Source organism: Octopus bimaculoides, chromosome 2 (genome assembly GCF_046866305.1).
Source record: "Octopus bimaculoides isolate indiv1 chromosome 2, ASM4686630v1, whole genome shotgun sequence".
NCBI lineage: Eukaryota > Metazoa > Mollusca > Cephalopoda > Octopoda > Octopodidae > Octopus > Octopus bimaculoides.
The window spans coordinates 105,865,926-105,892,402 of record NC_142929.1 but is presented as its reverse complement, the minus strand read 5'-3'; the positions used below and the strand labels follow the sequence as shown (position 1 = coordinate 105,892,402).

Below are 26,477 nucleotides of genomic sequence, written 5' to 3'. Positions count from 1 at the left end.
AGAAGATGAGATGTGGGGGAATGCTTAATGGGGCAAGATTGGGTGCAGAGCAGGCCTGTCAAGTGCAGGCATAACCATAATGCACTTAGGACCTCACTTCCACTTGACTTATAAGTCCTCTCTAGTATAGTGAATTGCCAATCAATTTGCTCCTTTGTCATCTTCTTTGTGAGGATCAACTTCATCCCATATCCTCTCAAGTCTTCCTCTTCCACAAGCTTCATCAACTTTAAGCAATTGGTCTTTATACTGCTGTCTTCATGATCAAATCAGCAGTCTTTTCCCTTGCACACTATATCTTATACCTAATTTTTCTCTCAGCACATTTTCACTTTCATTGCATTTTCATTGACATTGCACATCCAACAGAGTATATATACTAGCTTCATTCCTTTTTAGTCTTCACATGTCCTCTGCATTTAGGGTCCTCATCTCACTACCATGTAGCATTACTCTTTGTACATAAACATCATACAATTTGCCTTCAACTCTGAACTTTCTTCAGCCAGTTCATATTTTAGCTACTATACTTTCAGAGTATGCTCAAAGTTCCCTAGGTAACAGACACTATCTACTATGTCCAAGGAACCTCCTGGACATTTGAGAGAATCTATTTCCCATGTGTCTTTAGTGTTTATTCCATAAAGATTGTATCTTCTGCTAACCATCTTGTAATTCTATGACACTTCTTGTGTGTCCATATCTTACACTTGGCACAACGTATTGAATTTCTGTCTACACCTTTCCTACATATTAAGCAGGGCCATTTATTGTGATGGAAATGTAGTTCTGCTAACTAGAACTTGGGTCATTGCTATATTCTAGTGTGTAGCAATGGTGTAGTTAATTGCTACAAAGAATTCATTGCTGGGCAGCTTAGTTTAATGGTAAAACACTTGACGCGTAATCACAGAGATGTGAGTTCAAGTCTCATGGCTGGCCAGTAACGTATTTTTTCTGCAATATAAGGATAATTTATCCTGATCACGCTATTTATAGCATTATCATGCGTTTGAGAAATAAATTTATTTCTGTATCTTATAAAATAATCGTTTGACTAATGCTTTGCTCAGAAGCATACATATATTGAGTATTACACCAGGTTATTAGCCTCACAATGGCTAAATGAAATAATAAAACATATATATATATATATATATATATATATATATATATATACACATACATACATATATATCATTAAGGTAAACACAAGTTTACATTATTACTTTTGTATACCTTTCACCATTATGGTTGTCTGGAATCCTGTATTGGGTGTCTGAAGAGCAAGTGGATGCTTAACCAGAGATGTACTGTCATTTTCCTATCTCTTTGGTTTCAGTCAATATGTTATTAACTCACAGTTAATGGATTCCATTTTTTATCATCTCTTACATCTATTTCTCTGTCTCTCACTTACTCTCTTTCCCACTCTGCATTCCTGTCTTTCTCTCGTCCTCTTTCTCTATCTCTTGGATGTATCTTTTTATATATTCATTTCATTTAAATGATCATGTTGGTACACATTTTTATATTTTTGTTCATCCCTGTTTTGGTTGTCCAAATTACTTCCTTCTTTATTTCTTCTCTTTCTTTTTTCTTTTTTCCCTCTTCCTAGTTTCCTCTTTAATTATTTCTCTCAACTAGGTCTCTCATTTAATCTTCTTCGTCTTGTTTCTTAGTCTTTTTTACTTTCTCTTCCAGTTACTTTCCTTCTATTTCCCTTCAAAATCCTTATAAAATGCCTCACCATCTATCCAACACTTGATGTTAGTTCTATAACTTAATGCAATAAAATGTTCCCTAACTACCCTTTCTGGTTAAGCATTCACATGCACTTGGAACATCAAGGGTTCCAAGCAACCACAATGGTGAAACATATGTAGGATCTAATAATACAAACTTGTGTTTAGCCTAATTCCTCCTACATCTGCTCTGCACCGTAATTCATAATTGATAATACTACAAAATATAGTAGTAATTTAACCACTATACTGGAAGCAAACTGGATGATGATAATCAACATGGAGCTATAAAACTTATCAGTAGCAGTCAAATCTGTTTGTACACACACACACACACACACACACACACACACACACACACAATTGAGTCATCAGAGGAAAATCCATGGTACACCACCTGCTCCTAAAAGAAAATATGTAGTGAACACAACGCTGAAGGACTGATTCTACTCAGATTTAGTTAAGATAGGCAGCAACTGAACATCAGTCTTTTTTGAGTGTGGTGCAAAAATTGTGCATAAGCTGATCTGGTTATCTCAAATTCAAAATCAGAGCCATACCCATCAACACACTTGGCCACCACAAACAACAGATCCAGGTTGGCCACCATTGAGACTTGTGCAGGGGTCATATAGTTTATTCTGTTGATTGTTAAGAGCTTGTTACGCATTAGTAACAAAATCAATATTCGTACCTGAGGGATGTTGCACGCAGTCAAGTTCTATGCATAGCACTGCCTCACAAAAATAAAAATACTAACCAAGTGGATTAATACATCAGTGTATTCTTATGAGAAACTTCAACCTATCCAATGTCAGATGGTATAAAGGTCACTTTATCTCAGGAATGAAGCAGCATGAATAAAAGCAAGCAGAATTCATGTGCAACCTCACCTTGTTATTTATGGAGCAAGTAGCATTTTACCCAACCAGGACAAATGGTATTTTGAATCTTTGGTTCACAAATGAACTCATCCATAATGTGAAAATTACACAGACACTAAGTCTAGAATCCCAATATAGTAGACCCAACAATGTATGGGCCAGAGGAAGCCACAGACATGCAGCCTATAAAAAGTCCACAGACACTATCCAGGATGAACTTCCACAAAGCAAATTGGAAATTAATACAGAAAGAGATCCTCAAACAGATTTGGCATATATGTCTCTCCATACCTGATATTGACATGAAACTTAGACATTTTGTGTTAGTAATGCAAGCCATATGCATAAAATTTGTCTCAGAGAGGAAAGCCAGCCTGCACAAAAACAAAATTCCCATAGAGAGAAAAGTTCTTATGAAATGAAGAACAAAGATTGCAAACTGCCAAAATAAACAGCCAAAAAGCAGTGAAAAATCTTTTCTAAAACAAATACTAGAGATTGAGAAAAATCTGCAATACTATTATAAAAATGAGAGCAGAAAAAGAATCTTTCTTTAAATTTGCTAAAGAAACAGCCTCGGTGCACTGCAAGTAGGGCCACCCTCTAAGAAAATGGTTTCCTAACTACAAACCTCAAAAGGATAAATGAAATTTTGAATTAGCATTTCAAAAGTGTTTTCACCTCCCTTCTGGGGTATATGCAAGTGAGTAAATTAGATAAGTTCTTGGCCACTACAGCTGTACATAGGGAGGCAACAAAGATCAATTATAATGAAATAAGCTTAAACTCAGCTATTGGCTCTGATGGGTTCCCAGCAATCCTTCTAAAAATTCACAAATGAGCCCTGGTAAAACTGCTGCAGTCTCTCTTCCAGAGCTTCCTCAAAATTGGCAAGCTTCCAGAAATATTAAAGGAAGGCATAATATGCTCCATTCATAAAAGTGAAAGCAGAGTAGGTGCTAAAAGTTATAGGCCTACCTCACAGACCCTACAAGTAGTAAAATGGAATGAATTGACAAGGAAACTAATCATGTTACTCGAGAAAGAAAAATGACTTCCTAACTCACACAGGAAGAATCTGTTTGACACAGTTCTTACAATACAATGACCAGTTGTTAAAACAGTAGTTCAACCACTCAAGTGTGGATGTGATATGCAAAAGCCTGCAATAAAGTCTGTCATGGAATGACATGTCACAAAATGGCATGATCTCTGCATAGTTGAAAAACTGGGAGAGTGGCTGCACAACTTTTTAAAAGATAGAAGTCAGGCAGTAATAGGCAATGATAGTGAGTAGAGTTCCATAGAGTACTGTTTTGGGGTCACTGCTGTTAATAGTGGCACTCTCAGAAAGCCTTCAGCTATAGAGACAGCCACCCCCACTAGCTATGCAGATGATACAGAAGTACCACAGGTGATAAAGAGCCCTGTAAATGCTACATCCCTGCAACATGACTTGAATGCTATATGTAAGTGGGCTGAAGAAAATAACATGCAAATTCAATTTTGAAAAATTCCAAACTCTCCACTAACAGCAACACAGTTAAATGCAATGCAAGCAAAATAGACTGGACCATGAGAGATTGCAGTCTCAGAGTTACAATCCCTATATGATCTGTGCATCAATGCGAGTAGTGGTGAATTGTTTCATTTGCATATCATTAAGTTGGCATTGGAATGTAGACATCTGGCTGGTTGGATTCTAAGAACTTTTAGAGCAGGAGGGCAGAAAATCCTGATGGTCCTCTGGAGGACATTTGTTCTCAGTCATCTTGATTACTGTTCCGAATTGTGATCATCACATATTATAAAATTAATGATAGGACTTGAAGCAATCCAATGTTGCTACATGAAGATTATTGCTTCAATGCAGTAGATCAGTTACTGGGAAACTAAAATATTATGACTCAGTTCCTGAGAACAAAGACAGAAAATATTTACAGAAATATATGCCTGGAAAATCCTGCAAGGATTTGCACTACACTTTGGCAATGAAAGCTACACTAATCCATGAACAGGGCACTACTGTATAGTGCTAAAGATCATCCAATTTTGTCATCCAATTTAAAACCAGGTACACAATAGCTTAGGGTTCAAAAACCCACAGCTTTTCAATATCCTACCTAATGACTTAAGAGATCTTGATAGTGTGGATGTAGAAGTCTTCAGAAATCAACTCCACATCTACTTCCCAGAATCCTAGATAAGCCTATTCACAACAAGAAACATAACTGAGGGCAGTAACTTCAAACTCCTTCAGTCACCAAATGTCAACTAAAGAAGGAGGATAAGTAAAATTGTAGCAACATTAATGGTGGTGCCACAGTTTATGAGCTGAAACAAATAATATTTATATATATAAAGGGTTTAGCTTTATGGTGTATCATCAGATCCCAAAACCTGTTGGTCCAAGGCCTCTTAAGGAAACGCCTCACTACTCAATGGTAATAACAGAAATTATCTCTCTTGGTCACTGGCTATTGACATTAGCCAGCCATGTATGGCAAATGAGAGATGATGGGATTCTATACTTGATCACATGCAAAGTCCTTGAGAACCCAGGCACCTACATCAGTGGGACAATTATGCATAGTGGAATGGGCAGGAATCCTAAAGGACTCCCTTAAACCAAGAAACATCCTTAACTCCAGTGCAGAGATTTTCGGGCCATGTTTACATTTCAGGAGATTCCTGCTAGCCTTTTGGAGCTCATAAGATGGCAGCACAGCTGGAAGCCAATATCCAAGGGAGATAATCCTCATTGTTACCTTTGAGTAGTGAGGCATTTCCTCCTCCATACACTTAAGCGGCCTTGGGCCAACAGGTTTTGGGATTTGACGATACTCCATAAAGCTAAACCCTTTATGGATGGGAAACCTAAGGTAATTCCATAAACCAGCTTTCCCCATTTTTAATATATATATATTAGGGTAGTGTAGTTTGCATGAAGCATTGTCGGACATATATAGATATTTTTAATTTTTCTTTTATAAACCCAAAACAATATAAGTTATAAGAAATATTGAAATAAAAGATGAACCATCAACTAGTATTATTTCTTATAACTTGGATTATTTTTGTTTTATACAAAAAAATTTGTATGTGGCTGTGTGGTAAGTAGCTTGCTTACCAACCACATGGTTCCAGGTTCAGTCCCACTGTGTAGCACCTTGGACAAGTGTCTTCTACTATAGCCTCGGGCTGACCAAAGCCTTGTGAATGGATTTGGTAGATGGAAACTGAAAGAAGCCTGTCGTATATATGTATATGTATATATATGTGTATGTGTGTTTGTGTGTCTGTGTTTGTCTCCACAACATCGCTTGACAACCGATGCTGGTGTGTTTATGTCCCCGTAACTTAGCAGTTCGGCAAAAGAGACTGATAGAATAAGTACTAGGCTTCCAAAGAATAAGTCCTGGGGTCGATTTGCTTGACTAAATGCTGTGCTCCAGCATGGCCACAGTCAAATGACTGAAACAAGTAAAAGAGAAAGATATGTATATATATATATATATATATATATATATATATATATATAAAAGACTACACACATATATTCACATACATATATACATATACATTCATTCATTCCCGTATCCTACCCAATCTCTAATCACTATCTACTGCCCGTTACCTTCCATTCTGCTCCATCATCAGCTTTCTTTTACTTCAACTCTTAATCATCATTTAGTATATTCACACCCCTACTTCATCACTAACCATTCTTAATCTTTCCATAGACTCTAGCAGCCTCAAACCACCCACTCACCTGTTCTTTTGCCCTTGGGTCCCACCCTGATACCTCATCCTCACCATCTTTGTCTCTTTTTCCAGCTCCACACCAATTACTGTCACCTGTTTTTGTATAATATGAGTAACCACGTGCCTCCTCTACAATAAATAACATGTCCTGGTCCATTCATACTCTAACCTTCCATCACTGAACACAAAGATGTTTCCCTCTCTACTGCAGCTCTACTCAGTTAAAGGAGATCTTTGTCTTGTAAACTACATGGTAACCTCATGCAGTTGCTGTGAGAAAAAGTGCCCAGTTTACTCTGAAGACATTGGTATAAAGAAGAGCATCCAGTTGTAGAAATCATGTCAAAGCTAACACTGGAGATATGACATAGTCTTGTAAACTTTCAGATCCTGTGAAACTGCCCAACCCATGGAAAATGGATGATGAAAGAGAATGACAATATATATATATATATATATATATATATATATCATCATCATCATTGTTTAACATCTGCCTTCCATGCTGGCATATATATACACACATATATAAACATATATATATACCAACACATATATATGCATATACATTCACATACACACACACATGTATCTACATACATACATACATACATACATACATCTGTATTCCATGCTGGTATGGGGTGGACAGTTTGAAAAGATTTATCAAGCCAGAGGACTATACTGCACATCAATATTTCCTTTGGCATGGTTTCTATGGCTGGATGCTATTCCTAATGCCAGCCACTTTGCAGTGTGTACAGGGTGCTCTTCTCATGGTACTAGCACTAGTGAAATCATCAAGTAACTCACATGACAAAGCGGAGATGTAGTATAGAGAGATGTGAACTTGTGCTAGTTGTTGAGAGGCTAAAATATGACAGAGTAACAGAAACAAATGTCTTGCTGTAGAGGAAATATGTGGTTGCCCTAGCAAGAAAGGCTGAAAGGATAGCGAAGATAAGATGGCAGGGTACACCTTCATGGTACAAGATGAATAAAGAAAGAATAGGGACAGAAAATCAAGGATGGTTAGGTGGGTACCTTCCTCACAATGTAAAAGAAGAGTGACAGATGCAATTCCAGAGGAGATGGCATCTTTGTAGGAAGGACTGGAAAAGTTTGTCTTGAAGAGGTCTTGAAGGTCAGATACAGTATGGGTGATATGCGGAGTAAAGAGATGAGTTTGTCAAGTGGGCTTCAGTATTTTGTTTAGTTATATCAGTTTACTTACTATTATATATATTTTATAATATCCTGATTTGAAACTAAAAAAACTTGATGTAAGGTGACAAGAATGTCCAAAACTAGGAGAGAGTGAATAATGTCAACAAAATATAAATAAAAATGATGCACAAATATAAGAAACTAAACTGAATAAAATAATATATATATATATATATATATATATATATATATATATATATATACATACACACACACAACAGATGGTTGACTATCAACAGTGGAAGCTTGGTGTTATCCATGTGGCTACGAGGTCTACATATATAGATCTGGTGAAGCAAGATAAGGCAAGCAACAATTACACACATGAATGGTAAATCAACTAACAGACTGCGTGCAGCAGCTCATCATATCAACATATTAACATGCACCGCAGCAGAAATAGCGGTAACAGCAGCAGCAGCAGCAGTAGCAGCAGAAATAGATGCTGCATTAATGACATCCTTACTTTTCTCCCATTTGCCTTTAGCCTGATTTTCAGAAAAATTGCACGGGATAAGGGAGAAAACCTGGCAAACAAAGTCAAAGACAATTTCAAATAGAAATAAATATATACAACATAAACATTTTTAGAAAATATGAACAGATTTAGAGAAGAAAATGATAATTACAATAATAATAATAATAATAATAATAATAATAATAATAATAATAATGATAATAATAATAATGATGCTAAACATATTAAAAGTAACCTTTCTTCCATTTAAAAACAGATAAGGCAGCAAACAAAAGTGGTAAAAGATTTGATTTGATATTTTTCTTTTCTGTTCTAAAGAATGAAAGATATCAGAGAAAAATTAATACAATTAAAGATAAATTTATGATGTATAATAGTCTGTTGTTGACAGCTGTAGACACAAGAAACAAAAAAAAAAAACAGTTATAAACAATAGGTGAATAGATTAATAAAACTTGGCTCTTGAGTTTGTCTCTTTGCAGATATTGTAGACAAGGCACTTAACTCTGTACCTCATCAAAACATATACATTGTTGCAACTGAAAAAGTGAATGCATGTATGTATGTACACCATCCAGAAGTGAGTTCTGTTTGTATCTATGTTAATGAAACATAAAATCTATCTGTTGATGTAGTTGTTATTTAGAGTAGAAGAGTAGATGGGAGAATTAAGTTAGTATTTTATAGTATACTGCAACATTTTTGACAGCATATGATAACGATGATTACGATAGGAATGCGACCAATAATTTGAGGAGGGGTTAGTTAATAATACTAAATCAGTCCATGAATGATACTTTATCTAACAAGACAAAGTTGACCTTGGCGAGATTTGTACTTTGATGTAGGATGACATGACTAAAGCGTTTTGCCTGATCTCTAATGCTTCTACCAAGCCAATGTTGCTTATAATATAATATTATTCAAACTCAGAAGGAATGCAACTAAACATCACAAGTTTAAAACAGTCACTGACTACAGACTGTTGCACATATCATGTAATACTGCAAGAAACAACTTGTAGCAAATAATTATTGTCTTACATGTGGATTGTGTTACACACTGACAGAAAATTAAAGACATTTTAAAATGTACTTTATACTGAGGCTTTATGCTTACACTTTTTATTTTTTATCTGAATAGAATGATGAAGTGAAATATTAAATGTACTAAAATAATAAGAAATTCATTTTAAAATCACATGAAATTTAGAAAACAAGTATGCAACATTAAATACTTTTGCAATAGGAACATTTTCCTAATCTCAATTTGAGACTGATCCAGAAGCCTAGAGACAAAATTCTGAACTAACATTTAAAAGAACTAGCATCTGAGAAAACCAAATAATCTGACCAAAGTTGGTAAAGAAAACAACAAAAAAACTTGTCGACTTTGATAGTTCTCTAAATTGGTATTTTAGACTTCTCAAATTTAGAGATTGTCTTTGAAGTATTAATTGCCAGTGCAGTTTTCTCAGCCTCAAACTCTGGACAGAGATAATGTATTAGAAATAATATTTTTCAAAAGTATGCTCTTAAATTATAAATGAAAGATGTCTTATATCATCCTAAGAACAGTAAGCAATCAGTTCTGTGCAAACTGATCATATACATTAATGTAAAATGGCATCCATGCACTTTTATTTAAAACAATATTTTAAAAAAGGATGCACTTAAAATGAATATTTATGCTCTTTGGATTACTCAACTCAATAGTTAGCATCTAATGGATCTAAATCTCTAGTTATCAATAACCATATTATGCTTTTCAGTCTAAGCTTAGATAAAATATTGCATAATATTTCTTTCTAAAGACAATTTCCCTTCTGGCTTATCATATCAAATAATAATAAACTCCAACTTTTCAAACATTGCATTTACCTCATCAGTTTAACAAATGTTTGTAATTCTTCATGTACTGGACAGACAATACTCCCATGCATAAACATAATAGAAAAAAAAAAAAGATAAATTGAAGCAATTAGAGTTTTCTAAAGGCACAACTGAATATCGATTAACTAAAATCTAGAATCCCAAGAAATTGGTGATGGTTTATGTTGGAAACAATTATTCTAAAGGAGAGTTTCTAGAAACATTTCATGAGTTCAATTACTGTGAGGAATGAAGAATGTAATGTTTTGGGCCCTTGTCCTTTGTACAATAACAACTGTAGAACTTTAGTCAGTAGTACAGCAGCATAAACTACAGTCACATTGCACCCTGGATAACTCATCACCACATATTATGCAACTGGTTTTCAGTTAGGTGGAGGAATGATAAACTAAAACAACATATCAAAAGGTCAACTTAGCTGTTTGACTAACTACTTGCATACTATATGCCATTGGTTTTGCTCAATCAGAGTTGACATGGGTCTATGTAATTTGGTCACTGATGATTAGTGTCAACTTACCCATCATTCAACAGTGACTTTACTATCTTATTTTCAAGTACAATATTTTAGAAATTATTTCTGCAATATATTTGTTTTCAGTTAAAATCAGTAATGATTGATTTGATAAAAGATAGGCTTGGCTTCTATTGCAACAGCAGCAATTTTATCACTACAGCTGATATCTCTCTATGATACTGACCTCTTTAAAAAACAACATACTTACCAACAGTTTAAAATATCACAACTCATTCAGTTGAAGAATACTTTTGAGTAAATAAGAAAAATAAAAGCTTGAATGTCAAGAAAACTGATACAGTATAAAATTTTATTTTTCATTGTTCTTAACTGTCTACTTGGAAAGAAGCCATGCAATAAAATAGTTGATTCACTGAAGGACATGAAAAGAATTAAGATAAAATGCAACTAGAGCTGTAAATAAAGAAAACATAAGGAAAAATCCTTAATAAAAATGCATTCCAGTTAAGAATGAAAGTTTGGGAGTGGTTATCACTTTCATTTGTGTAATCTAGAGATTCTAATGCTTGTTTATGTGTTTATATGTGTTTGTGTCACAAATTTTATATAAGATACTCTCATATATTGTGGCTTATTCAATCTGGGAACAGACATATTACTGTGTTCATGTATTAAATATTAGTTTGCAAAAGTTGATACAAGAATATATGACATTTTAGGTTGAAACTTAACCTATAGCAGATTTATTTTACCAATTACATTTCTATATTTCTTACATAGGTTGTCAAAATATTAAGCATTTATTGAAATATTAGCCTCATGATATTTTTGTTTTTTATTTCCATTATATTTTGATTGACAGGTTCTGATTTTTTTTTCAGGTAACAAACATTTACATATATACATTGCTTAAGGCTAAAGTTGAACTTATTGTTACTCACAGCAATATTTCCTGTGAATCTAATTCCTATTAGGATAAAAATTTGAAAGTTGAATTGTAATTCAATGATATGAGTATGTATTAAAATATGTTACTTGAAGGTTGAGGATATACCATATAAATAGTTCATATATAACAGTATAACAGATGGAGTTAATAGTGTGTAATCAATCATTAATAATTATATTTAAAAATCAAAAACAAAGCCATACATGTTAATAGAATTCATATATCTATAGTTTATTTAGTATATCTGTATTATTATAATTTAAGATTAACAGTGACTGCTACAGATATGTGGGGTTAAAGTGATAGACCAGTTGATAGCATTATTAAAGTTTTGTTTAGACTGCTTTTTTTATTGTTCCTTTGTAGTAAGAAATATATATAAAATTGTTTAGATATCTCTCTCAACTGATATCTGTTATTTCATAATTGGCTAATGAAAACTTGGAAGGATGTCTAGTTATAAAACACATGTTCTAAATTTTCAAAAGTCATCTTGTGGAGAAACTTTTCTTGAATATTCACATGTTCATTGACATTGAATTATATTAATTTTACTTTAATTTCTTGATTTTAATAACAAGTGTTGGTTTGAAGTAGATCCCTGCCCAATATGTTGAACAGAAATCCATTATTAACAGCTTTTTCCCAATGCAACACATCACTACTTTCTTTAGACTCAAGCTTTTGTATGCATATGTTGACAATGGTGTCTTTATACCATTTTACCTAAAGTGAGAATTTTTTTCTCCATGATAAACTGCAGTGAAATTGCCTGTACCAGTTGAAATATGTCCCCAAAATATTTGAAGTGATCTAAGGTTTGTATATATATATGTATGTATGTAAATATGTATAATGAATTATATGCCTTTAGCAGTTGAAATATGTGACAAACATATTTCAACTAACCTAAATTATGATAATACATAAACCCTGCTTAGTGCCATTATTCCGATATTTTTCTCGATCAGGTGATCTACTAGCGCAAACCGGTAAATGTGTTGGCTGAATTATATATAAAGCTATAAGCTTTATTCAGTTCATTCAGAGTTGCCCTCTTCACTACATTATTTGCTGCTGGAATCTTTGCTGGTTTGAGTCTTATTTTTCTGTTGTTGATTTTTGTTAATTGTTATACTGTTTTGTGGATTCCTGTGTGAATCGAACGTTCGGTGTCATTACGACGTTAATTGTTAATTAATTATTGTGAGCTTTGCCTAGTACAGGGTGAAATATTTTTTTCTACTTTGGTCATTTGCGACAGAAGGTGTGTGTTTTTTTACGTTGCTATCTGTAAAGACGATATTTTGTTTAAAAAAAATGAAATTTGATTTGAAATCAAATAAGGATTTCCCCTCAATGTAGGGAAGTGTTGAAGCAAATGAAAGTGAAAAACTGAGTTTTTCAGCGGCCATTGGAGGCAACTTTATAGAAATGAATGTATCAAAGGAACAACTGTTTAAGTTCAGAAATCTAATAAAGAAGACAAGAAGTGACACTAGACTCTTGCCACCACAAGAGACCATACAAGGCCTGGCATCTAAAATGGTGGTCTATAAAATTTACAGCAAAAAGGAAAAGAAAATAATGCCTACAAAAAATGAAACAGTGGAAAAGTGTCTGGCGCCCATATGGGACAAAATTGTGTACATAGGAAAAGGAGTGAGAAGCGCTATAGTGGAGGCGCATTTTAAAGATGCCGAAATGGCAAAGCAGATATCAACTCAAACATTAAGGAACAAGGAAATAATCCTCCTTCCGACATATTTAGGAAGGAGAACAGCAAAAATTACGATAGAGGAGATACCAACCGGATACGAGGTGTCATGGTTGGCTGCTGCGGTTATCTATGAAGCCAAAGAGGAAATAACTATACTACAAATGAGAAGGAGGGAGGCCATTAATTGGAAATGTGAAACCTTGGAAATTGTTGTACAGGCCCCAAATGAGGTTCTGGAATCAAGGCCAGATCGAATCTTTATAGGGGAGCGACTAAGTGCTCGTGTTTTGGTGGAAGGTCAAAGACTGAGATGTTTTAAGTGTGGCAAGAAGGGATACGTAAGGTAAGACTGCGAAAAGGTAAAAAAGACAAAAAAGGTAGATGTCTCTCCCCTAAAAGAAAAAGGTATAGAAACCAACAAGGAGGAGAAAAAAACGGGAAAACCGGAGAAAGAGACAAACAAAGAAGAGGAGAATAAATCACAGAAAACAAAAGATGGCAATAAAGGAAGTCAACAAGATAAAATGGGAGAGATGGATTACACAGTTGTGACACATGAAAGAAAAAAGCCCCAGCCCCTGACTCCCCTCCCATAACAAAGAAAACAACAATCACACACATAGGCACACAAGAAAAAAATCTCCAGTCCACTCCCAAATCGAAACCCCAGACCAAACCCACCCAATCAAAAGAGAGATACATAAAGTACAATGAAAAAAAAACCGAGTAATAGCTAAGGTTTTTGGAGGATACCCGCAGATGTTCATATATAAGCGGCTACAAGACATGCCAGCCCATATTAGGTTGGCAAAAGTTATCGACGATGAAATGTATGAATCATGTAAAAAAAGATATCCCAATGATTTGCTAGATGTGACTAAAGAAGTAGTCCAGAAAATACTAGAAGTTGCACCCCAGAGAGAAAAAGAGGGAGAGACTGCCAAAATTAGTGCAGCCCCTCCCCAAAACGTAAAAACGTAAGTTTATTTTGCTGTTCTAAATTCTTCCATGGAGATTAAAGTAGAGTGTATAAATGCACATGGCTTGGGGTCGAGAGGGAAACAAATTTGTCTCCTGAATGACCTCAGGTCACTAGATTTGGATATATGTGTGGTAACTGAGTCCAAGTTGAATGAGCCACATACGTTCTCACCTCTTCTAAGTAGCTATAAGAAATTCATTTCTCCTAGTCCCCAGGGAGGTGCAGGCGTGGTGGTTTTGTTCAGAAAAAAGCTTGGATGTACAGGTAAGTACAGTCTTTCTGGACCCAGAAGGTAGGCTGGTTGTGCTAGCTGTGACACATGTAAGTAAGAAGTCTTTCAGGTTGGTAGCTGTCTATGCTCTGAAAGAGTGTTGGCAAGCTGGTTTTTTCATGACTCGGAAAATTTCTTAGTAATGTCTAAGACTCTAGTTTTAACAGGAGACTTTAACACTATACTCGATGCATGGGTGGATAGTGTTAGCTCGGAAAATAGAAGGGGAAATCCTGGTCTTAAAAGGCTACTAACAAGCTATGACTTAGTAGACCGTTATAGGCTGAATGAACCACTCGCTCCACAGTGGACATGGTCTAATAACGATGGTTCACACAGGTCTTATCCCAATAGAATATTCATTAGAAATAGAGATAAAGATAATGTTAGTTGTCCACATTTCTATTGCGTCTCTTACACGGATCACAAATTTGTGACGTGTAAGGTGTACTTAGTTAAGTGCCATACATAGTGACCAGGATATGTGACCCATAGGGACCCATATGTGAAATATGGGTTGATAAGGTAATTGAGGTAGTCAGAGTATGTGGCAGAGTACTTAAGATTAGATTAGTGCTTCACCATAGGTTAGCTTCCGTCATCTTGGCCTATGCCGCTCAACTGGAGCTACTGGATGGGCAGAAAGACCAATTTTATTACACCCTTTTGTAGACTACCTCATTGACAAATGACAGAGACCTTCTCTTTGTGGCTGATGATTTCAATGGACATGTTGGACAACATGCAGGGGGCTTCCATGGCGTACATGGAGGCTATGGCTTTGCTTCCCGCAATGAGGAGGGAACCAGACTGCTGGAGTTCTGTGATGCAAATGATCTTATGGTTTGCAATACCAACTTCAGAAAACCTGCCTGTCACCTAGTCACCAAAAGTTCCAGCAGACACACTAGCCAAATTGATTACATCCTCACCAGAAAAAGGGAAAGAGGACTGCTTATAAATGCCAAAACCTTCCCAGGCGAAGAATGTACCCCTCAACAAAGATAAGTAGTTAGCGACTTCGGGATCAAGGCTAAATGGATGCCCAGAAGTAGACCAGCTTGGAGGAGAAAGGTCTGGAAGTTAAAAGATCCTGCAAATGGATAGAGATTTAGAGATGTGTTACTCGAAGCCTTTGATGAAATAGAAGGGGATATAGCATCACATAATGTGGAAGACAATTGGAGGTTTCTATGGGACAACCTGCTGAGAGCCACTAACCAGATCTGTGAATGGTGCAAAGTCCCCTCTCGACCCAAAGTAACGTGGTGGTGGAACAATGTGGTTGACAGGGCTATTAGACAAAAGAAACAGGCTTGGAAGGACTGGAAGAACGGAGGTAGCAGGGAATTGTATCAGACTGCCAGAAGGGAAGCTAAGGTAATATTTACCAGCTCTTAACAAAACACAAGCTCATACAGAATCCCCTATGATATCCGAAATATAGATGGTTAAGAGAGGGTGATCCCACCCTTCCGAGTCATTCATACTCCTTTCTCAGAAACTAGGTGTTAAACACCCATTTTCCTTGAAATAATAATCCTATTTTTTGCTTCTAAGTTTTATTGATATTAAATTATTTTCAAATAATTTGTCATCTACTGAATCTAAGGGGAGCAACTTGTTAGCTTAAAAGTAAATTACCTGTTCGTAGATGAGGTTGCATATAACAAGAAGCAAATACTTCCATTACAGCCACTAAAAAGATGATATGAATGTATGCTGGTTTTTCAAGAATAGCTCTCTCAGGGATATTATATAACCAAATGAAACATTACCAGTCTTGAGTAAATATATTACTGTATGTAAGTCACATACACCATTCTTCTGTGTATAGAGTTCCCTCTCCTTGTCTCAAGCAATTCTATTACAGTACATACTCAGATGCACACACAAGAATATTTAAATTTGCTTTCTACCTTAGCATTCAGAAAAAAAAAAATCAAAAGACAAAAAAAATATGCAAAGAAAAGTGGAAAAAATTAATAAAAAAAGGTAGCAAAATTGCACACACACACACCACACACAAATACTTGCACTATGAAGTACAAGTGTGAAAATAAAGTTAGAGGAGGCAGAAAGAGTTAGTGGCTTTTGTTTCAATCAAATAGTTATCCGTTTGTAGCTGCTCCCCTCTCATTGTTTCATTGAGTATTTCTCTCTCACCCCTCTCCCTCTCATGTAGAGATATATGTGTTTATGTGAGTAGGTGTGGCTCATAGCCAAATACACACACACACACACACACACACACACACACACACACACACACACACACAAATAAATGATGAACATGCAGCTATATGAAATAGTATTGATGTATTATTTGATAACAATCGTACAAACAAATGATTTCCCATCATAGTTCACATAAGATGTGCATATTTAAGATCTGTGGATGACTACACCTAAAATAGCTTTGGATGAAGTGAGTTCTGCACGTAATGTCTTTGAGGAAAGGGAATAGGAAAATTAACATTTTTTTTTGAGGAAAAAGTATTTTTATTATTATGCGCTAACAGTGTAACTTAGTTGGTACTTGAAGAGTTATATTCCTGTTGAGAGAGAGAAAAAGAGAGAGATAGAGAGAGAGAATGAAGAAAGAGGAGAAATAAAAAAGGAGGGAGAGAGGAATGAAAGTTCAAAGAGATGATGTGATGATGGTGTAGTGGTGCAAAATTATAGCCGCCATTGAGGAAGTACAATCTGCGCATGCATAGTAAAACTAAAGAGTTTCTTTCACTTTCTAAGCCTCTTGAGCGAGATACCTTCGATGTGACAACACCTTGCTCCTCAACGAAGCACTCTTCACCACGATGCCATCGATGTAATAGTTACTTGTTCCTCTGGCATTCATCAAGGAAGCTCTTAACCTTCCAATACCAATTACAAGTTAATCAGCGGCTGCTAAGCTGAATGACACGGGATTTGTAAAACCAAGCATCATAAAAAATAAAACTTATTTTCATTATGTTGTTAATTGTTCTACTGTTTCTTCATATATAATTTTGTTGAAAGATGATAGAGAGAGACTAATGTCTCTATTGCAACTATCAACCTTTTACAATGGCATGAAAGAATGAAGTGCATGGGGAGCTGACCAAGAGAAGTCACAGGGAATGCAGAAACACTGGTGTTGATTTGCCAATGGCAGCTTAGACTAGTACTTGAGAATGTACTTCTGTTCATATAAACCAGGTATAACTGTCTCGACTTGGCATTTAAGTTTACACTGGTTGTGCAGGAGAATTTAACTATTCATTACTTCTTTTCTAAGATCAGTTCACATCTTCTACCATTGGAATAAGGCTTGTATTTCTCTAATAACCACCATTAGATAATGTATTATAGTTGGCGATCTCCTTCAGAACCCATATGTTCTTGGCCAGTGTAGTGATGTTCTGCTTCTCATAGCTCCTGAATCACATATCATTCAGGAGCTGCTTCACATCTCTCCCTTCCTTTCTGCCTTTTTATGTTGACTTCTGCCCTTGCTTCTTCTCTTGCTGAAGACACAATTCTTTTGTCCATGAGTTACATCCTCTGCATTATTAACATGTAATTGATATCAGTATTCTCCCCTATAAAATGTCAATTTTTTTTTATTCACTTCATTGAAAGGCTTTGCATGCAGAACTCACTTCCTTCACACCTGTCATTGCTATGTTTCTTCATAGATCCTAAATGTGCACATTTGTTGAGTGTAAGTCTATCAACCATCTGTGAAACACCTATGTGAAATCATTTGTATTACTAAATTTTAATTATACATACATACATACATACATACATACATACATCATTACCATTGATGTGAAATAGTAAAGAAGATGATATAGTGTGTGATGCATATATATGCACAACAAAAAAAATTATATGACAATAAAATATGTACATGTTATATATATATATTTCTATATATACATAAAAATTCATATTTATGCATAAATATATACATTCATATATATTCATATATATATATATGTATACACATACACATTCTTATTTGTATTCATATATATATATATGTATATACACACACATGCACACTCACATATAATACACATCATATATCTACATATAATATAAATGTATGTGTGTGTATGTATGTATAAGCTATATACACACGTGTATATCATCTTTAACATCTTTTAATGTGACCATGGAAGATGGATAATAGATGATTATATATATGTACACATATATATTAATGTTTGTTTTTATGTTCATTGACCAGCTAAGCCATCATCGGACTGTGTGTGTAAGCATGTACACACACACACACACACACATACACAGAATAAGAAGGAGAGGGAACTGGTGATAGGAAGGACAACTAGCAGCAAAAACCATGCTAAAAAGGATGAAATGAATGAAAGACATGTGGAGTCCACAAGCCACACTCAAGCAACCCATCTAGAAGAGTACTAACTCTAAATAAAATCTCATACAGAGCAGAGCACATACAAAGAAAGTCTCTTCTTCCAGTTGTATGGTAAAATGCTCCCAGTTTATACTACAAAGTGGCTGGTGACAAAAAGTGCATTCAGCCATAAAAGCCATGCCAAACAAAGAAAAAAAAAAATAGAAATAAGATAAAAACAAATGAATAAATAACACATGGCCATTTCTTCTTTAGCTATCTTTACCAGATAACAAAGTACTGTGAAAGGAGGCAAGATACTTTGAGACTTGTCCAACCCATAAAGCATGAAAATATGGAGATGATAATGTTAATGATGGTGATGATGATGATGAGGATACTCTGTGTGTGTGTGTGTGTGTGTGTGAATGTGTGTGTGTATATATATGGCAGGTTGTATTGGATGCTACTGATATCATGTAAACCAGTAAAACCTGTTACTTTATTGAGTTGTGAATAAATTGGCACTTCCACCAGGCTATCCAACACAGGGTTAATAACTGTCAAGCATTAGGGACTAAGAAAACAGGAATAAACCTGTTCAAAAATCTCAAAGCTGGCAGCAGATGGTTTGATGCACCAAATAGCAGTCCCATATATTATTTGGTGTATTCCGGTTTCCGCCTGTGACATGCATAGATGTATGTTTGGTATTGCTACACAAACTCTGGCAAAGGAACTTCACATATGATTTGCTGTCCTTAATGATAGGGGAATTCAGCATCAATCTATTTGGGCTATATTACCTTATGTAGCATGCATACTTTTGTCTGACATGTGCACATGTTCAGGTTACAGAATTAGGACTAGAGAGTGGGGAAGAGTCCTTGCAAACTTATTGCATTTGAAACAAACAAACACTTTGTAAAGGTTGTTCATTAACAATGCTACATATTTTGGCACTAAGCACTCTCACATATCATTCTTGATAGGAAAATCCAGTATATATATTATACATATATATGGCATATATTATATAAATACTATATATATATATATATATATATATATATATATATATATACTTTATTTAAAAGCAGCAGAAATATAACAAAAGACTGTTACTCGGAGTTTCCCGTTCATCGGACAGTTTTATATATATATATATATATATATATATATATATCATTTAATGAACACAGGAGCAATACATGAGCTACTTCAAGCTTCATGCTAGGAACATGTAGTGTTTAGATTAACTTTCACTCTCACTGAATCAAGTGCTTTTTTTGCTGATTCTATCAATAGGTGAACATCACACACTATATATCATCATCATATATATATATATATATATATATATATATATGTCTCTGTGGAAAGAGGTTGTTCTTTTCTAGAGATATTTATCCAAGTATACACTGGTTTAGCTCTATATCAATTAGCAATACTGGAAATTCCACATGTGCATATGTACTAGTGCTTATCATTGGTTCTTCTTCAATATTAGTACTTTACACTTTTCAAATTCCAGTTGTTGCTATAGATGTTTCCATCTTTCCGATACAGGAGAAACATTTTAGCAATACAAAGAAAATGGAGAATTCATACACAGAATAATCAATATATATATATTTATATATATATGTATGTATGTTATTGTTCCATTGTTTAGAAACTTGAAATCTAATAAATTTTAAATATGGAGAAATCTTTAAGAAAATGAGGGCCAAAATGAAATTGAGATTCCATACAGCAGAACACAGCATGAATGTGTAAATATATGCGTATGTGTGTGTATGTCTGTATATTTACATATACATGTATATGTACATCTATCTATCTATCTATCTATCTATCTATCTATCTATCTATCTATCTATCTATCTATATATGCACATACACACACATATATACATGCACTCACACATACATAACATAAACACACTCAGAAATCAGCTTGATGTATGCTCAGAGTTCAGAATAGCCATTAGTTAGAATTTAGTAAGTAGTGAATGCACAAAATGTAAAATTATGCAGTTATGCAGGCTTATTTGTCTGAACAGTTACCTCATCAGGTTTATCTGGAAGGTCTATAGAGTCATCAGTTGAGAGATATTGCGAACACGGCCCCATAGCACAAATTATCTAACAAAAGAAGATTCATATTATTTTGTATATGTAAATTTGTGCTGATTAAAACAAAACAAAAATAAAAAAAAAAAAAGACAAACTGGAACTGCTTTGTGAGAACTGAAAAGACAATAATAATTGGTAAAATAAATAAAGACCAAAATGAAAAGGGAGACCCCTTTCACTCATTTTCTTTCTATCCTTTTTTTATAGTTTTCTACCAGTGAGATTAGTAGGTTGTTTTACATCCTAAGAATTTAGAAACTCTGAAGGTAAGGTAATTCATTTTTGACTGTTGAACTAGATAAAGATATAAATAATAGAATGTAAATAAAACAAGTAAAGTTCCTTCCTGAATCATATAGACTCATGGGGCTGGTTTCCATGGTGTACATATTCCACACCTGGACAGGATGTTGGTCCATCACAGGATTACTCATTTTTGCCAGCTGAGTAAACTGGAGCAATGTGAAAGGACGTGTTTTGCTCAAGAACACAATGTCTCATCCGGTCTAGGAATTGAAACCACAATCTTATGATGATGAGTCCAATACCCTAACCATTATATGACAGTCATTGTTTTTAGTTTCCATCTACCAAATCCACTCACAAGGCTTTGGTTGACCTGGGGCTATAATGGAAGACACCTGCCCAAGGCACTGTGTAGTAAGACTGAACCAAGGCCATATGATTAGGAAGCAAGCTTCTTAACAATACTGTATTATATACCTTATTATACATTCATTGGCTTACATAAGATGTATAGTTAGGGCCACTGACTCTCTTCAGGTCTCTGAGACTGGTGAGAAAGAGAGAGGAATTTATCCCAAAATTGGAATTTGGGATTGTAACAGAATGGACAAACCAAGTAATCAATTAAATCTGCAATCCAAAACAGTTTCCCCTAGAGTGCTGTCACATAGTTTCAATCTACCAAATTTTACTCAGAAGTCTTTGATTGATTAAAGCCTAAGATATAAGACATTTACAAAGTATTACACAGCAGGTTCAAATTCAAACCAACACAGTTGAAATACAATCGTCTTAATCTTTCACTTGTATGCTTAGGATTGGTGAAAAGTATAAATAGTTATAGTTATAGATTAACTTTTGTAACAATAGAAATATTTTGTACATGTGTAAACAAATGTTTAATACATTCAATTGTAGGCAGATGTGCTAAGACTTATTGCTGTAAGAACTGTCCAGGGGAAAAATTCTCTTAAACATGTGTAAATACATATTTTGTTTTGGGCTGTGAGTGACATCATTGTCATTAGATCACAAGATGCATGCATTTCGGTGTCATTCTATTCTGTCAGCTATGAAAACTAACTCAATCCCTCACAGTCTCTGTAAATATACAGTATATTTATGAACACTGCAAGTGGAATTTTGCTCTTGACTGAACTGAAAAGTTTAGAAACAATTTTGTCAAGTCATTTTTTATTACAATTCCATTCATATGTAGGATGTCATATAGGAATATAAATTGATCTCAGTACTTGACTGGTACTTTATTTTACCAATCCTAGAATGTTGAAACAAAGCTGCCCTCAACAGGATGAATTAAACTTTTCCTTTTTAATACAAACTTTATATGAAAATGTTATTCAAATGTACATTTTTTAATGTTTATTTCCAGTTGGATACCTTTCTTACTGTCAACGTTTTTTCAATAAAATTAGGAATGTCAGCCTGGAAGTCAAGGTAAGAGACTTAACATAATATCTGAAATAGTATGGATTAAAACTTGTCCCCCAAAGTCAATAACTCATCACTTTAGCCACACAAAGTGTTTCTAGCTTAATTGATATTTTAATTCTTGATATTCTAATTCATAACATTAATATTTAAAAATTTTTTAGAGGCACCTTGGGCAAGTGTCTTCTACTATAGCCTCGGGCTGACCAAAGCCTTGTAAGTGGATTTGGTAGACGGAAACTGAAAGAAGCCTGTCGTATATATGTATATATATATATATATATATATATGTATGTGTGTTTGTGTGTCTGTGTTTGTCCCCCCATCATCGCTTGACAACCGATGCTGGTGTGTTTACGTCCCCGTAACTTAGCGGTTCGGCAAAAAGAGACCGCTAGAATAAGTACTAGGCTTCCAAAGAATAAGTCCTGGGGTCGATTTGCTCGACTAAAAAAGGCGGTGCTCCAGCATGGCCACAGTCAAATGACTGAAACAAGTAAAAGAGTAAAAGAGTAAAAGAGATAATAAATTTTTACTTAATTTTTATATATAAATCTTATTTACATTATTTACATTATCTACATTTGACGGATATTTGTCCTCATCTTGTTTGTTGTTAACACAACGTTTCGGCTGATATACCCTCCAGCCTTCGTCAGGTGTCTTGGGGAAATTTCGAACCTGGGTTCTCATTCCTATCGATGTTACTATTATTAATATTATTATAATATTATTATTATTATTATTATTATTAATCAGGTCGCTGCCGTGAATCGAACTCGGAACCTTGGGGTTAGTAGCCCGCGCTCTTAACCACTACGCCATATGCCCGTGGGCAATTATGGGGTGAATTTTAAGGCTTATAAATCTATTATTTTTCTATCCTTCCTCAATACCGGTTCCCATATGCTATTCATATCTGCACTCGGTCTGCTTAGGAGGTTGTTGTGTCCTAGCATATGTGCTGCTTCTTTTAGTTTTCGTATTTTCCAGTGTTGTTCCCTGTCTATTATTTTAACTTCATCCCACAGGGGGAGGTGGTTTCCATTTTTCCATACATGATCAGCTATACCCGATTTATCGATATCTCCTCGTGTCACAGCTTTGCGATGTTCTTCTACCCTTATTTTGAGGGGGCGACATGTTTCGCCTTTGTATAACCTACCACAGCTGCATGGGATGGAGTACACGCAGTTTTTGGTCATATTCTCTTCTGTTGGTGGTTTTACCCGAAGAAGATATTTGCGAAGTGTTGTATTGCTCTTGAATACTGCCCTGATGCCATATGGGCCGCATATCTTTTGTATCTTTTCGGAGAGGCCTTTCACATAGGGTAGACAGACTGTAGACAGTTTATTGGTTTCATCCTCTCTTTTCTTCATAATTGGAGTAGATAGTATGTTCTTGGGGTAGTTGTTTCTTAATAGATTGTTACTGAGCTTGATCATTTCCTCGTGGTGGGTATCACGATCGCTACTTATATTCTTTGCTCGGTGTTTTAGGCACTGAGCAATTCCTCTCTTTACACTGTATGGATGGTGGGAATTGAAGTTAAGGTATCGTCCAGTGAAGGTTGGCTTGCGATATACGGATGTCCTGAATCCATACTCAGTGCATGTTATTAATACGTCCAGGAATGCCAGCTGATTGTTCTGTTCCTTTTCCATGGTGAACTGTATGGATGGATTTATTGAGTTCACATGATCTAGCAGCATTTGGACATCTTGCTGGTGGGGCCAGAGAATAAAGGTGTCATCAACGTATCGCAGCCATAGGGTTGGTTTTAGTGGTGTTGATCCTAAAGCCAAATTCTCGAAGTATTCCATGTATATATTGGCTATTATCGGTGATAATGGCGAACCCATAGCTAAACCATTTTCTTGTCGATATATATCAGTGTCCATACTGAAGTAGGTAGTTTCTACACAGAAAGTCAACATTGCCATCAAGTTTGTTATTGGTATACTAGTGCGTTCTTTTAGATGGGTGTCTGTCACTAGTTTTTCTTGAATCACCGATAGTGCTTCACCAGTTGGGACTTTGGTGAATAGACTTATCACATCTAGACTCACCATCTGGTTGGATTCAATGGGGGTATCCTTGATCAATTCTGTGAAGTGGATGGAATTCTTCACGTATGATGTTGACTTTCCTGCTAATGGACTGATTATATCCACCAAGAAGCGGCTCAGTGGATGACATGCTGAACCCCTACAGCTCACTATAGGTCTTAGTGGAATACCTTCCTTGTGAATCTTAGGGAGACCGTACATGTGTGGTAATTTACTGTAGTGTTGAGTCAGCTGTCTGTACTTCATTGGTGTGAAGTGATCCTTGTTCTTGATCAAGATCTGTGACAACTTCCTCTCTGTTTTCAGAGTTGGGTCTTTCTTTACTCTACTGTAGCTACCATCACTTATAAGACTTGCCAATTTTTCGGAGTAGTCAGACTTGTTCATCACCACTGTAGCATTTCCCTTGTCCGCTGGGAGAACTATGATGGAACTGTCTCCTTGTAGCCTTTTGATAGTGAACTTTTCTTCCTTAGTGATGTTTGGTTTGGGAAGTTTCGCTTTCTCCAGTACCTGTCTCACCTTCCACCTTAGTTCATCTCCCTGAGCTTTCGGTATCTTTACCGCTATCTCTTCAATAGGGGCTATTATGTCCAAGTATGGAATGCGCTTGATGGTTGTCGCAAAGTTGAGACCTTTGTTCAGTACGGCTTCTTCGGAGTCTTCCAGACGTCGGCTACTTACATTAATCACTGCTTTCACAGGTGGGTGATGGACTTCAGTCTTCATTCTCCGAGCTTTGAGTTTCATAAACTTCTTAATCTGGCGTGTCTTCACCGTTTCAAATTCTTTCATGTACGATTTTCCTAGATCTTGTTGGATTCTCTTTCTGTCGTCATCTCTAGTTATTTTTCTAAGTAAAGAAGATAGCCTCTCTTTGATTTCGTTATTTAGTTGATGTTTTTTCCAACGGTTGTAATGGATCCTCTCACGGACGAGGGCATGTCCTGCCCTTTCCTGTGGGATGAAGTTAAAATAATAGACAGGGAACAACACTGGAAAATACGAAAACTAAAAGAAGCAGCACATATGCTAGGACATAACAACCTCCTAAGCAGACCGAGTGCAGATATGAATAGCATATGGGAACCGGTATTGAGGAAGGATAGAAAAATAATAGATTTATAAGCCTTAAAATTCACCCCATAATTGCCCACGGGCATATGGCGTAGTGGTTAAGAGCGCGGGCTACTAACCCCAAGGTTCCGAGTTCGATTCACGGCAGCGACCTGATTAATAATAATAATAATAATAATAATATTATAATAATAATAATAATAGTAACATCGATAGGAATGAGAACCCAGGTTCGAAATTTCCCCAAGACACCTGACGAAGGCTGGAGGGTATATCAGCCGAAACGTTGTGTTAACAACAAACAAGATGAGGACGAATATCCGTCAAATGTAGATAATGTAAATAATGTAAATAATTCCTCATCTCTTAAATATAGAACTGTAAAATCTTATTTAGTTCTTATTTTTATAGAAAACAATATTGAATTATAGAATTATCCTATGAAGATTATGGATTATAATAAATATTTCAGAGTATTCAATAAGTGAGAACTTTCAAAATATGATTTCTTAGGGAAAATGATACACACACTTTTACATCCATGAATTCCAAGTTAGTGAATTTATGGGGAATACAAAATAAATTATACATATTCTAATTCATACATTCTATGAGTATTGACATATCTAATTATTCATAAAACACTTGGATTTATCAATGATAGTCTTTCACACAACTGCAAATACATGCAAGTCTTCTCTCTCCATGCTACTGATGTTTATCCCAAGAAACAGCTG

The 26,477-nt window shown here is 35.3% G+C and overlaps 1 protein-coding gene across 34 annotated transcripts in view; it reads right to left on the bottom strand.

The window, feature by feature from the left end:
- Positions 1–26,477, bottom strand: part of LOC106878324 (calcium-activated potassium channel slowpoke) — a 329,393-nt gene that overhangs the window by 18,914 nt on the left and 284,002 nt on the right. For 15 of the 34 annotated variants that reach the window (XM_089347381.1, XM_052978540.2, XM_052978541.2 and 12 more), the window contains one exon: positions 20,825–20,902. The exons of 5 other annotated variants lie outside the window; for them this stretch is intronic. In XM_089347381.1, coding sequence (XP_089203507.1) covers positions 20,825–20,902 — 78 coding nt within the window. Of the gene's footprint in view, positions 1–8,087; positions 8,149–20,824; positions 20,903–26,477 lie in introns of all 34 variants that reach the window. 14 more of the 34 variants (XM_089347391.1, XM_089347392.1, XM_089347389.1 and 11 more) reach the window with 2 other exon arrangements.